Consider the following 15890-nt stretch of genomic DNA (forward strand, 5'->3'; position numbering starts at 1 on the left):
GTGAGATCAGTCAGCGGACTGGTGATGTCTGAATAATTAGGTATGAACCTACGATAGTAACCAGCCAGCCCCAGGAACTGTTTCATTCCCTTTTTGGTCTTGACCCTTAGGCATTCCACAATCACTGCAGTCTTGTTAATTTGAGGACGCACCTGCCCGTGACTTAAGTGGAAACCCAGATGCTGTACTTCCACCCACCCAATTGCACACTCTTTTGGGTTAGCTGTGAGACCTGCATGCTTCAGTGACTTTAGGACAGCCCTAAGGTGTTCAGGGTGCCGCGGCCAATCATTGCTATAGATGATAATATCGTCTAGGTACGCGGCTGCGTCGGCGGTGTGGGGGCGGAGAACCCTGTCCATGAGCCGGTGGAACGTCATGGGAGCCCAAAACAACCCAAAATGAAGTGTGATGAATTGTTGTAACCTAAACGGTGTGAAAAAGACTGACTCCTCTATCCTGAGAGAAAACAAGGGGATCTGCCAATATCCTTTCCTTAAATCCAGTGTCGAGTAAAAACAAGCAGTGCCCAATCAATCGAGCAGCTCGTCAATGCCAGGCATAGGGTAGGCGTCGAATTTAGACACCGCGTCGACCTTTCTATAGTCCACACAGAACCAGACCGATCAATCGGTCTTGGGAACCAGGACCGCTGGCCTGCTCCAGTCACTGGGGGACTCCTTGATTATGCCCATTTTGAGCATGGCCTTGAGTTCATCCTGAACCACTTTTTTTGTGTGTTCGGGCAGGCGGTAAGGGCAGCTGCGCACTACCACCTCCGGGGGCATCTCAATGTGGTGTTCTATGAGGTGGTTGCGGCCGGGCAGGGGCGAAAACACATTGGAAAATTCCTTCTGCAACTGGGATACCTCCAATTTCACGTAGCATGTCCAAAATGCCATGCGGCTTCTACCCATATAATAATTTGAATGGTGAAAAACCTAAGAAAGAAAAAAGAAACCTTTATTCGTCACATGCACATTTCAAGCACAGTGAAATTCATCCTCTGCATTTAACCCATCTGAAGCAGTGAACACACGCACACACTCAGAGCAGTGGGCAGCCACACCAAAGCGCCCGGGGAGCAGTCAGGGGTCAGGTACCTTGCTCAAGGGCACCTCAGCCCAAGGCCGCCCCACGTCAACCTAACTGCATGTCTTTGGATTGTGGGGGAAACCGGAGCACCCGGAGGAAACCCACGCAGACACGGGGAGAACATGCAAACTCCACACAGAAAGGCCCTCACCGGCCGCTGGGTTCGAACCCGGAACCTGTGGAAGCTTGCGGGACCTCTCATACTGCAAATAATGGGCTCGAGCCAATTATCCCAATTACGTGGATCCTCACTTAGGAACTTCCAAATTATGTTTCTGAGTATTTGATTAAAACGTTCCACTAATGCCCCTTTTCCACCAAAGCAGTTCCAGGGCTGGTTCGGGGCCAGTGCTTAGTTTGGAACCAGGTTTTCTGTTTCCACTGACGACGAACTGGCTCTGGGGCCAGAAAAACTGGTTCCAGGCTAGCACCAGCTCTTTGCTGGGCCAGAGGAAAGAGTTGTTAAGACCAACGACAAATCGCAAGACCGCGAAAGGTCGCCATTTTTAAGCGATGAGAAGCAGCAGCTGTACAAACTAAGTCATCCATTATTGTTGTTGTTGCTGCTTCTTCTTCGTGTTGTTGTTGCTTCGTTATTTGCACCAAGGATTATGCAAACGCAATGACGTAACTGACGTATACAGCAATGTAACTGACGTATACAGCGACATAATGATGTGGCTCCCCTTAGCGCCACAAGCTATGGAAAAGCAAACTGGTTCTCAGCTGGCTCGCAAGTTGAACGAGTTGTGAACCAGCACTGGCCCCGAACCAGCCCTGGAACTGATTTGGTGGAAAAGGGGTATAAGCCACCCATTTGTGGGTGACAGACACTGGTGCAAATAAGCTTAATCCCCAATAGCCCATACAGTTCACATAGTGTGCGTGACATAAATGTAGTGCCTTGGTCTGTCAGGATTTCTTTCGGAATCCCGACCCAGGAGATAATACGGAAAAGCGCTTCTGCAATACTGCGTGCTGAGATATTCCGGAGAGGCAATGCTTCCGGATATCGCGTTGCATCGTCCGCCAGAACTAAAATAAAGCGATATCCCCATGCTGACCAAACTAATGGCCCGATGAGATCCATCCTGATTCTTTCAAAAGGGGTCTCGATCAAAGGGAGGGGGCGCAAAGGCACTTTTAGAGTGGCTGCGGGATTTACTAATTGGCATTCTCAGCACGCCGCACACCACTGACGGACATCCCCGCGAATCCCTGGCCATTATTCAGGCTAGTGTTTTGTCCTGCCCCAAGTGTCCGGCCATGGGATTAAAGTGAGCCGCATGGAATATGGAGTTCCTGGTGGCTCTTTGGGATTAATAACTTATCTTTTCATCAGTTTGCGTGTCCTGTGTCACCTGGTATAACCTATCCTGAATAATATAAAAGTACGAGAAGGCCGGAGTCGCATTTGGCTGGAGAACTTGACCATCGATTACTCTCACTTGGTCAAATGCATGCTGCAGAATCCCGTCTCGTGAACGGGAAATCGTCAAGGGAATCCCCGAGAGAGGGAGGAGGGGCGGGGTGCTCCTTGCACTGCATACCGCCCTGATGCGGTACTGACATAGATGGTTCTATGACAGCTTCTCCTGCCAATGCTTGTCCGGGATCTTCCCGAGACGCATTACTGCAGGATCCACTTCTTACTGTGTGCTTTATTAACTCTTTAAATCCTGGCCAATCAGTCCCCAAAATCAGTGAGTGGGTGAGATTAACCACTGCCTTGACACTATGCTTTTCTCCCCGAAAGAGAAGGTGGACGGACACTAAAGGGTAGTTGTGAACATCCCCATGCACACAAAATACCTTCACCACTTCTGCTCTCTCCAATGCCTCACCTTGCACCAGGCTTTGGTGAATTGAGGTCTGGTTACAGCCGCAATCCACCACGGCCTGATACGTATCCCCCTGGACACTTACCGGTATATGATACACTCCGGCCCGATCAAGGGCGGTTTCTGGGGAGTCAGGGAGCTGGACCACCACGACCACCTCCATCGTGGAGCATCGATGTTGGAGATGTCCTGGCTCCCCGCAGAGCCAGCACACCAGCCCAGACTCTCCCTCTGCACTGGTGTTATGGACATCACTCACCTGGGGGGGGTGGGGGAGACAAAGACAAGCAAGGAGGAAACGGGAGGCCACTACAGGTGTGTCAGGCCGGCTGAGGGGAGCCGACCCCTGCCTTCGTGGTGGGGGAAACATGGCGAGGACGGGAAACAGAGGGACAGACAGAGGGGAGAGAAGGAGAAGCATGGCTTCCTGCCATTGGAACCGCCACCATGTGGTCCTTCCTGCGCCAGCTCGATGGCTTGATCCAGTGATGCTGGGTGAGGACACTGGACACACTCCGCCGATCCTTCCGGAAGTCACGCGATGAACTGTTCCAGTGTCACCAGGTTGATGATTATTTCTGCGTCATAGTCGTCTGCCCTCAGCCTCTGCTGGCAGGCATCCTGGAGTTGGCCTAGCACAAATGGCTGGCCGATCTCCTCCAAGCGCAGCAGAAGCACTGACACTGTTGCTCCGGGAAGCGGCCGACACGCTAGAGGATGGCTTTCTTGAAGTCCGCATATACAAGCCGGTTGTCGATGGGGAGCTGCAGCGCAGCTCGACTGGCCAACCCCACGCCTCCGCTGCTTGCTCAAAGAGCACGAGGAATGCTTCTGCATTGTCGTGCGGACCCATCTTTGTTAGGGTGAGGTGGGGAGGGTCCGCTACAGTGGCGGTCGTGGATCCCGCCGATGTGAGTAGGTGCTGGAATGCCTGGCAGTCTTCATGTTGGGCCAGCATCAAGGCTTCAAACCATTGTTCCTGCTCCTTTCGGAAGGCGATCAGCACTTGTTGCTGGTTCTGCTGTGCTGTGGCGAGGGCATGGATGAGGTCTTTAAAGGGCGAGGACTCCATGGGAGGGGTTCCCTTCTGCATTCCTGGGTTTCGGCACCACTGTCAAAGCTGCCCGGATGTGGGTGGAGCACAGAAGTATGGCAGGCTGTTGTTAGCATTCAGATTTGGTTTTTACTTGGCTTTTCAACACAATACTTTCTCACTTGGGACAGTCACACACACACACACACAATCGTGCTCCGGTCCCAATCTCTCGTCCTCTGCTCCCTTACTCCTTTTATGGAGCGCTGTCACTGCAAGAGACATACAAACACACATTAATTGACAACAGGTGTAGCGATTCAACCACTCGCCTTCCCCGACTCCGCCCTCCATTCACAAACCGACGCTCAGCCACGCCCCCGCTGCCACAGAACCCTTATTGAGTCTTTTCCAGAAATGACAAAGACAGTGACAGCCCTTCTGAGACAACTAACAAAAGAAGACCTACCGCACTGCATTAATCAGTGGAAGACAAGAATACAGCAGTGCGCAGTTGCAGAAGTGGAATATATCAAAGGAGAAAGGAATTGAAATATACATTTTATTCTTTAAAATTGAATAACAGCATCAGTCTTGTTATTAAATAGCCACACCTTCTGTATGTAAATTTCTTATTCCAATTTCTTTCCCTCAGGTCCTGGCCTAGCTTTTGTAGCTTATCCTCAGGCTGTGGCTTTGATGCCTTTGCCTCAGCTGTGGGCTGTGTTGTTCTTCATTATGATTATTTTACTTGGTCTGGACACACAGGTGCATGCACACACACCCACAGACAGTGTATTTATGGTTTCAAAATACAACCCTGATTCCAAAAAAGTTGGGACAAAGTACAAATTGTAAATAAAAACAGAATGCAATGATGAAGTTTCAAAATTCCATATTTTATTCAGAATAGAACATAGATGACATATCAAATGTTTAAACTGAGAAAGTGTATCATTTAAAGAGAAAAATGAGGTGATTTTAAATTTCATGACAACACATCTCAAAAAAGTTGGGACAAGGCCATGTTTACCACTGTGAGACATCTCCTTTTCTCTTTACAACAGTCTGTAAACATCTGGGGACTGAGGAGACAAGTTGCTCAAGTTTAGGGATAGGAATGTTAACCCATTCTTGTCTAATGTAGGATTCTATATAGTTGCTCAACTGTCTTCGTTCTTTTTTGTCATATCTTCCGTTTTATGATGCGCCAAATGTTTTCTATGGGTGAAAGATCTGGACTGCAGCCTGGCCAGTTCAGTACCCAGACCCTTCTTCTACGCAGCCATGATGCTGTAATTGATGCAGTATGTGGTTTGACATTGTCATGTTGGAAAATGCAAGGTCTTCCCTGAAAGAAACGTTGTGTGGATGGGAGCATATGTTGCTCTAGAACCTGGATATACCTTTCAGCATTGATGGTGTCTTTCCAGATGTGTAAGCTGCCCATGCCACACGCACTAATGCAACTCCATACCATCAGAGATGCAGGCTTCTGAACGGAGTGCTGATAACAACTTGGGTCGTCCTTCTCCTCTTTAGTCTGAATGACACGGTGTCCCTGATTTCCATAAAGAACTTCAAATTTTGATTCGTCTGACCACGGAACAGTTTTCCACTTTGCCACAGTCCATTTTAAATGAGCCTTGGCCCAGAGAAGACGTCTGTGCTTCTGGATCATGTTTAGATACGGCTTCTTCTTTGAACTATAGAGTTTTAGCTGGCAACGGCGGATGGCACGGTGAATTGTGTTCACAGATAATGTTCTCTGGAAATATTATTGAGCCCATTTTGTGATTTCCAATACAGAAGCATACCTGTATGTGATGCAGTGCCATCTAAGGGCCCAAAGATCATGGGCACCCAGTATGGTTTTCCGGCCTTGACCCTTACGCACAGAGATTCTTCCAGATTCTCTGAATCTTTTGATATTATGCACTGTAGATGATATGCTCAAACTCTTTGCAATTTTACACTGTCGAACTCCTTTCTGATATTGCTCCACTATTTGTCGGTGCAGAATTAGGGGGATTGGTGATCCTCTTCCCATCTTTACTTCTGAGAGCCGCTGTCACTCCAAGATGCTCTTTTTATACCCAGTCATGTTAATGACCTATTGCCAATTGACCTAATGAGTTGCAATTTGGTCCTCCAGCTGTTCCTTTTTTGTACCTTTAACTTTTCCAGTCTCTTATTGCCCCTCTCCCAACTTTTTTGAGATGTGTTACTGTCATGAAATTTCAAATGAGCCAATATTTGGCATGAAATTTCAAAATGTCTCACTTTCGACATTTGATATGCTGTCTATGTTCTATTGTGAATAGAATATCAGTTTTTGAGATTTGTAAATTATTGCATTCCATTTTTATTTACAATTTGTACTTTGTCCCAACTTTTTTGGAATCGGGGTTGTAATACCTTAAATAATAATTAAGCAATTGAAATGTTAATTAAGCAATCATGGCTGTGCCTTACATTATGGATGTCAGTGGCATCTATAATGATGCTTTGAATTATGCCATTGTCTTGTCATGAATCAAGACATAGTCAATGTTGTTTGCACATGTATCTTCAGTGATGCATTTTCATGCCTCTTTATTTTCTTGGCCACCTCTCCTTTACCTTGTGACTTTTGTTTGATTGTTTTCCATTTCATCATCATGCCAAAAGAGCTCACAGACATTGTGCTTTATCTTCAGAAATAGTTCTGAACAGTTAAACTCTTAAGCATATTTTGTACTTGTATGGTTTTCCAGTTTATTTTAATCCACATGATAATGACATCACTGACGGACATTTTGCCAAACGTTCTACGTAGAACTGGATCCCGAGAAATCTTCCTGCTTCTTTTCTGCATTGTCTGCTTCTTCAGCCAACTGATCATGGTCACAGAGGTGGGGAAAATTAAGAAATAATAACCAATATGAGGGTAGAAACAAAGAAACTTGCCAGTCACTGCAGTCAAAACTATCTATTGTAAAAGATGCTAAGTTGCCAATAGCACTTGTGGGATCTTAAAGTATGAGGGAATGAGAATGAATAAAACACTAGAGAAATAATTTCACAAAAATACTATGAAATATGGGTGGCACGGTGGTGTAGTGTTTAGCGCTGTCGCCTCACAGCAAGAAGGTCCAGGTTCGAGCCCCGTGGCCGGCAAGGGCTTTTCTGCACGGAGTTTGCATGTTCTCCCCGTGTCCGCGTGGGTTTCCTCCGGGTGCTCCGGTTTCCCCCACAGTTGGGTTAACTGGTGACTTTAAATTGACCGTAGGTGTGAATGTGAGTGTGAATGATTGTCTGTGTCGATGTGTCAGCCCTGCGATGACCTGGCGACTTGTCCAGGGTGTACCCCGCCTTTCACCCGTAGTCAGCTGGGATAGGCTCCAGCTTGCCTGCGACCCTGTAGAACAGGATAAAGCGGCTAGAGATGATGAGAGGAGATGAGACTATGAAATATACTTCACTTGAGTCTCATGTCATTTGAGTCAGGATGTGTTTTCTGGACTTCTTTTGGCTGTGTCTGCGGAACAGTGTGAGAAGTTTGGCTTTTTGCAACATTGAGATTCAGCAGACAAAGCAAAAAGTTTCATATATCTACATTTCATATATGAACATGGATTGATTTACGTATGGCGGCACGGTGGTGTGATGTTTGGCACTGTCGCCTCACAGCAAGAAGGTCCTGGGTTTAAGCCCCGTGGCTGACGGGGGCCTATCTATGTGGAGTTTGCATGTTCTCCCCCTGTCTGTGTGGGTTTCCTCCGGGTGCTCTGGTTTCTACCACAGTCCAAAGACATGCAGGTTAGGCTAATTGATGGCTCTAAATTGACCGTAGGTGTGAACGGTTGTTTGTGTCTATGTCTCAGCCCTGCGATAACCTGGCAACTTGTCCAGGGGGTACCACACCTCTCATCCATAGTCAGCTGGGATAGGCTCCAGCTCACCTGCAACCCTGTAGAACAGGATAAGCGCTACAGATAATAGATTGATGATTTACATATTGTTTACATTTACACATTTGAGGGAATTTCTCTCACAACTATAGGCAAATGTTAAATAAATAAATATACACACACACACACACACACACACACACACACACACATATATACACACACACAGGTGCTTGACAGTTTGTGAACCCTTAAGAATTTTGTAGATTTCTGCATAAATATGATGTAAAACATCATCAGATTTTCACAAGTCCTAAACGTAGATAAAGAGAACCCAGTTAAACAAATGAGACAAAAATATCATACTTGGTCATTTACTTATTGAGGAAAATCATCCAATATGTCTGAGTGGCAAAAGTATGCGAAATTAGAGTCAGGTGTTTTCAATCAATGGGATGACAATCAGGTGTGAGTGGGCACCCTGTTTTATTTAAAGAACAGGGATCTATCAAAGTCTGATCTTCACAACACATGTTTGTAGAAGTGTATCATGGCACGAACAAAGGAGATTTCTGAGGACCTCAGAAAAAGCATTGTTGATGCTCATCAGGCTGGAAAAGGTTACAAAACCATCTCTAAAGACTTTGAACTCCTCCAATCCACAGTCAGACAGATTGTGTACAAAGGGAGGAAATTCAAGACCATCGTTACCCTCCCCAGGAGTGGTCGACCAACGAAGATTACTCCAAGAGCAGGGCGTGTAATAGTCGGCAAGGTCACAAAGGACCCCAGGGTAACTTCTAAGCAATTGAAGGCCTCGCTCACATTGGCTTAATATTAACCAATGTTCATGAGTCTACCATCAGGAGAACACTGAACAACAAATGGTGTGCATGGCAGGGTTGCAAGCAGAAAGCCATGGCTCTCCAAAAAGAACATTGCTGTTCGTCTGCAGTTTGCTAAAGATCACGTGGACAAGCCAGAAGGCTATTGGAAAAATGTTTTGATGACGGATGAGACCAAAATAGAACTTTTTGGTTTAAATGAGAAGCCTTATGTTTGGAAAATGGAAAACACTGCATTCCAGCATAAGAACCCATCTGTGTAACATGGTGGAGGTAGTATCATGGTTTGGGCCTGTCTTGCTGCATCTGGGCCAGGACGGCTTGCCATCATTGATGGAACAATGAATTCTGAATTATACCAGCCAATTCTAAAGGAAAATGTCAGGACATCTGTCCATGAACCGAATCTCAAGAGAAGGTGGGTAATGGTTAAAGAAGAATAAAAAGTTATGTTCTGGAATGGCCAAGTCAAAGTCCTGACCTTAATCCAATCGAAATGTTGTGGAAGGACCTGAAGCGAGCAGTTCATGTGAGGAAATTACCAACATCCAAGAGTTGAAGCTGTTCTGTATGGAGGAATGGGATAAAATTCCTCCAAGCCGGTATGCAGGACTGCTCAACAGTTCCCGGAAACATTTAGTTATTGCTGCACAAGGGGGTCACACCAGATACTGAAAGCAAAGGTTCATATACTTTTGCCACTCACAGATATGTAATATTGGATAATTTCTTAATAAATGAATGAATGAATTTATTTATTTCGAACATGTATAAAAATGTATGTAACTATTTGTACATACAAAAGAAAGAAAATGAAAAAAGTGACAAAAAAAGAATAAATAAAATAACATAAAGAGCTAATACATTACAATACACCGCACATTGTTCGAAAAAGGAGTGGGAAGAAGTACAATACTTTTTTTAATTTCCCACCCCTTTTTAACTACCCCGAAATCCAAACTACATTAATACACCTATAAAAATATATACCATATATCCACTTCATGATTATCCATATAAATTTATAATTACAAAAATAAATATATACTACATACCATATCCATATACATATATACACATATACATACATACATATATATATATATATATATATATATATATATATATATATATATATAATATACATACACACACATACACATATATATATATATATATATATATATATATATATATATATATATATATATATATATATATACACATACATACATACACATATATATATATATATATATATATATATATATATATATATATATATACACACACACACATACAAACACATACACTTCATAAATATCTATATAAATATATAATTACAAAAAAAAATCTACTACATACTTATCCCAGTAAATATGAAGATATCTATCCCCATAAATAAATATATACCATATACTAAGCTAGTTCTAATATAACAATCAACCCTATTCTATTTATCCCTCATCATCCTCCATTAACATACTTCCTCTGTAATATACTTGTTTAAAAATATTTTTTGTACCTTTTTTTAAACAGATTTATATTTGCACTTTGTTTTGTTTCTGTCTCCAGTCTGTTCCATAAAGTCACCCCACAGCTCGATACGCACATGCTTTTCATATTTGTTCGAACCTTTGGTTTTTTAAAATTTAGGTCTCCCCTTAGATTATATCCCCCCTCTCTCTCACTAAACATTCCTTGTATATTTTTCGGCAATAGATTATTTCTTGCTTTGTACATTATTTGTGCTGTTCTGAATTTGACCAGATCCATACATTTCAACATGTGTGATTTTATGAATAGTGGGTTTGTGTGATCTCTGTATCCTGTTTTGTTTATTGTCCTTATTGCTCTTTTCTGTATTGTACATATCGGCTGCAGAGTGGTTTTGTAGGTGTTTCCCCAGACTTCAACACAATAAGTCAGATATGGCAAAAATAATGAGTAATATAGAGTATGCAAAAATTTACAATCAAGAATATATTTTGTTTTCCACAGAATTGCCAAGCACTTTGCCAGTTTTGCTCGTACGTATCCTACATGAGGTTTCCAGCAGACTTTAGGATCCAAAATCACACCAAGAAATTTAATTTCCTGTACCATTTCTATCTTAGTATTGTCTATTATCAATTCTACATTACAACCTATTTTATGTCTCCCAAACAACATAATCTTTGTTTTGCTTAGATTTAATGATAATTTATTTTTGTCAAACCATAGTTTTAGTTTATTTTTGTCTCATTTGTTTAACTGGGTTCTCTTTATCTACCTTTAGGACTTGTGTGAAAATCTGAAGTTTTATGTTATATTTGTGCAGAAAGATAGAAAATTCTAAAGGGTTCACAAACTTTCAAGCACCACTGTGTGTGTGTGTGTGTGTATATTTCTTCCCAACCCCTCCAACACATCCATCATTCTCAGATGGTGAGACGACACCTGTCTCTCCCAAAGTGTGTGTGTTTTGTTTTTTTTTTTAAGTTTTGTAACTTCAAAGATGTCATTATTTTGTCTCACAGTCTGATCTACATTTTCATTTGTCATTCTGTCCTGCAGGGTGGTATGTACGTGTTTCAGCTGTTTGATTACTATGCCTGTAATGGAGCCTGCATCTTCTTCCTTTCTTTGTCTCAGTCTCTCGCTGTGGGCTGGGCCTTTGGTGGGTCACAAACACGTCACATAGTAGCTGTGCTCTCGTTCATTTGTAATTGGTCAAACAGTCAGACTCTGCTTATACATAGTCCACACATTTTAGGAGACAATAATTAATTGGATATTTAGCTACTCATTTTTACCATACATCAATGTGCTTTTTTTTTTTTTTTTAAAAAAAGATTGCAGTTAAACACGAAATGAGCATAAACATCAAAGAAGAGGTTCAAAACTCAGGAGAGGGTGTCCACTGATGGTATGAAGTGGGAATGCCAAGGGTGGTTATTGCAGTTGTACTGAACATGATCAATTTAATTTAGATCATGTGGATTTGTCTGAATATTAAGGTGCCCTGAGTTAAGAACACTACGTATAAAACTGGCTGCGAGTCCTTTGATTCAAACAGTTTAGTTACAAATTCCTTTAAAATACTGGAGTACAGAATCAAAAACAATCTTCTCTTGTATACTGTAGCTTACTTATTCACACATTGTACTATAAATATAGCACCAGTCCTCACATTGAGAAGTGGAGACAAACGAAGTATAAGGCTTTATGCCTGGGATCCTTTGCTAAATGTATCGGTAAATGTAAATCTGTTTCCACAGGTAAATACAGGATCAGTCAAAAGTCTGGACACCTAATTAATTGGGATTTTCTTTTGCTTTATTAATTAAGATGCATTGTGTCTTAAAGTAATGATGGACTGTCGTTTCTCTTTACTGAGCTGAGCATTTCGCTCCAAAATATAGATTACTACAGTTGTTTAATAGGGCTATTTACTGTATTTTTATTCTTGACTATTTACTGTTTGATCTTAAATGCATTAAGAAGGCAGGAAATTGTACTAATTAACTTTTGATGAGGCACACCTGTTAATTGAAAAGCATCCCAGGTGACTACCACATGAAGCTGGTTAAGATAATGCCAATAGTGTGCAAAGTGTCTATGAATGAGCAGGGGTGTCCAAACTTTTGATTGCTACTTTAGGAAACCCATTCAATTTTCATTAAAGACCCCATTAAAACTTTAATACATGCCTGCATTCACCCCATTTATATGCTGTGACTTTTCAGGGGCTGAACGAATGTCTGAAATCATTGAAGACATGACAGGGTCATACCCTCATGTCATCTTTAGGCTGTGCTGGAAATACATTACCCCATTTCTTTTTCTGGTAAGCTTCTGTTTGGCTGTTACACTCTCTTCTTTAACTAAAAGAAGCTTAGTCTTCCCAGATTAACTAATATTTCATCATACCTCAAACAACCAGTAGATAAAGCCATTTCAGATAATCTGAATAATGCAACTAATAAATGATTTATTATTAAAGAAGCCACACAATGATTGGATATCCCTGGTCTCTCAGTATTTTCTCCACATGTCAGTTACAGAGCTCATTTTTACACCTTTCCCTGGACAATGAAAATTTTTTTCCTCTTCAAACAAATACAACATTGCTGCTACCTGCTCCCATTTGTGGACTTGACTGACTACTTATCTCTCTTCCTTTAATCCAAGATATCTTTCATATATTCCATGGTGGAGTACCAGCCTCTGACGTTTAACCGCTGGTATGTGTACCCAGCCTGGGCATATGGGTTGGGCTGGCTGATGGCCCTCTCCTCCATCCTGCTGGTTCCTGCATGGGCATTGGGCCGCTTATGGAAAGCAGAAGGTAACCTCAAGCAGGTGAGAATAGCCACATAACTTCTCTTCCCTTCATTACATGTTGCTCACCACTTGAATTTTACACTTTCCTGAGACCTGTAAAGTTCAAGCAACTTACACTTTTACCCTGTTTGGCACTGACTATTTTGATAAGGGGAAAAAATATATATCAGTTTTTACAGGCCTGGAGAAAATTCTCACTATTACACTAATTTTACCCAGAATTATTTGATGCAACTTTAAAATATTGCATAGCCCACTGTCAGCAGTAAAACACAGCATCTATATAACAATTATACCTTGATAAGTATGGTATGATGCTTTTTGCTTTAACATTGTAGTTCACATCATTTTAATTCTATATGGTATATCAAAGTGTTGCTGTCTCAGTTTTGCGGTGTCTATTTTGTTCTTCTCTGGGTTCTCTAGGTAAATTGGCTATTCTAAATTCCTCCAAGCTGTGAATAAATGTGTTAATGTGTGTATGTGCATGTTGCCCAGCAGTGGACTAGCATCCCCTCCAGGCTGTATTCCTGAATTTTGTCCAGTTTTCCTGGGATAAGCTCCAGATCTACCATAACAGTAATCAGGAGAAAGAGGTTAACAAATAAACTCTGGTGCAGGTTTTGACCAGGATGTAATCAGTTGGTACAAAAAGAAGAAACTATATTCAGTGAAAATTTAGGTTAATTTTATTTTTAGATAGAGAAAAAAAAAAAGTGTTGCTTGCATGAGTGATGCATGATTCTTGGTTGAGTAGGTGTGCAGGTCTTATAGCAAGGGTTATTTATTACACTGTATTTTTTTTTTCTGGACTGATAGTCAATTAGTATAGAAATCGGAAAAAAAAAATTAATAACTTGCTTTTTCCACAGCGTTGGTGTCAACTGTGCAGTCCGAAGAACAACTTACCTTTGACCCGTAACCAGAGACCTGAAAGGAAAATGACATCAGCTGTTTGACAAAGCCATCAACACTAAGGAACAAACTACACAATAGACCTCTTGCAGTCACGTCACCGAATCCCGGCTGGAATGTAAACAGCCACCATCTTGTCGGTCAACAACACAGCTGAATATTGTTGCACTCGTATACAAAATGGATCAATTTCAACCGACGGACTACACGGCTCATTTTTCTAATGAGCAGATAACTAGATACATGTCTAAAATAAATGACCTACAGATTAGTGACCCTTATCGATTACCGGACGTAGTTTTCACGACCGTCTCAGTGGATATTGAACTGCCAGAGGTGGAATACCCAGATGTGTATAATTACCTCATTAACTTTCCCTCGCTGTTCAGTGGTCAAGCACTGTGTGCTTATAAATCTCTGGACAGTTATCTTTACAGAAATTCAGGATTTGTCAGCCCCCCTCAGATGTGGCATCTTGTAAACAAGAAAATAACAATCCTCTTTGGACAGGTAAGTCACTTAAGTATTGAATACTAGTACTGATACTAGATATCAGTAGTATCTAGTATAGCACTGACCAGCCGATTATAGAATAGAATAAGGTAATTCCAGCTGTAATTCCAAATCGTCCGTCTTGTTTACCATGGATCTGGCGTTGGAGAGGTAGAGGCTTGGCAGTGGAGGTTTGAGTGGCTGTTTTCTGAGCTTAGTCAACAGGCCGGCTCTGCAGCCTCGCTTTTGCTTCCTCTCCCGACGCCACCTCCTTCGCCTGCCAGACCCGATAACAATCCACGGAGACCCCACTGGTCTTGCTATCTCGTCCGGAATGTTGTGCATGCGATGGAAATCGCTACAAACCGTCATTTTCTGCTGGAAACCAATGTCCAGTAAGTCCATATGGTTGTAGTGGATATTGAAGTCCGGTACAGACGAACAACATGCAAAAATACACACAAAAAACATAAAAAACGTGCACAGGTAGGGAGAGCTTGTAGCCGCAGCATCCCCATCATGCGCCGCCATATCCACTATTATGGTTGAATATTTTATATTATCAGTTAATTAGATCAAGTATCAATAGTCTATCACTATTACTGTATATATGGTATACCTGATAGCAGCAATCCATTTTGCACGCCTGTCAGGGTCCCATGGCAGCCTATTGTCAAGTGTATGTGAGCATCATGGGTTTCCCACACTTGAAAGGGAAGGACTCGGACACAGGACTCCACTCGTCTTATGTTTTATTGATTTTCAGTGGAGTTGACATTGTAGTAGAATTGTATATAGTAGGGTTTTCCAGAAGAAAAGGTAGAAGTAGAACCAGAAGTAGAAGGCGGAAATATGGCGTTTGGCCGACAAGATGGCGTCTGTTTACAATCTGGATCGGCTGTGACGTCACATGCAAGAGGTCTATATCAAACAAATGGTGCCACTGTCTTTTCACGTACATATGGAGAAATGACATTTGCCAATTCTATAAATGAGACAAATAGTCTAAAACAATGACTTGTTCTTGAATGATTACACTAACAAGAATCTCAGACAGGCACATGGACAGACAGATTGATGGACAACCAGAAAATATAAACGAGGAGAGTTGTTACTTTTTTCCCATAGATTGGATGTCCGTTGATGCTTTAGACCTTTTGGTCCTGCAATTTTATATTTGTAATTTGTCAGGTCTTGGCTATGCTGGTCAGGTAAAGCACTCGTTTAATTTCAGAGATAAAATTAAAAAAAAGTTCTGCGAGTCACCACCTCTGCCTCCTGTGTCTTTTTTTCACAATCAAGAGCATTGTGGTGTTAAACCAGGGGAGGATGCAAATAAAAAAAAAAAATATTTATATATATAATAAAATAATCCCATCATGAAGAGGCAATGAGCCATTGCCAGCCAACTTCGAGTGGGAGCAATACATTCAAACATTCTGAAATACTG

General features: G+C 42.1%; 1 protein-coding gene across 1 annotated transcript in view; it reads left to right on the forward strand.

Moving 5' to 3' along the window:
• The window catches only part of LOC132888104 (sodium- and chloride-dependent GABA transporter 3-like), a 71334-nt gene extending 57342 nt beyond the window's left edge, over positions 1–13992 (forward strand). Inside the window, exons 9-14 of the mRNA XM_060924097.1 lie at positions 4625–4737; positions 6726–6863; positions 11264–11366; positions 12436–12536; positions 12881–13051; positions 13906–13992. Of these exons, the coding sequence (XP_060780080.1) occupies positions 4625–4737; positions 6726–6863; positions 11264–11366; positions 12436–12536; positions 12881–13051; positions 13906–13992 (713 nt within the window). The remainder of the gene's footprint in view (positions 1–4624; positions 4738–6725; positions 6864–11263; positions 11367–12435; positions 12537–12880; positions 13052–13905) is intronic.
• Positions 13993–15890: the final 1898 nt, after the last annotated feature.

This window comes from Neoarius graeffei, chromosome 6 (genome assembly GCF_027579695.1).
Source record: "Neoarius graeffei isolate fNeoGra1 chromosome 6, fNeoGra1.pri, whole genome shotgun sequence".
Taxonomy (NCBI): domain Eukaryota; kingdom Metazoa; phylum Chordata; class Actinopteri; order Siluriformes; family Ariidae; genus Neoarius; species Neoarius graeffei.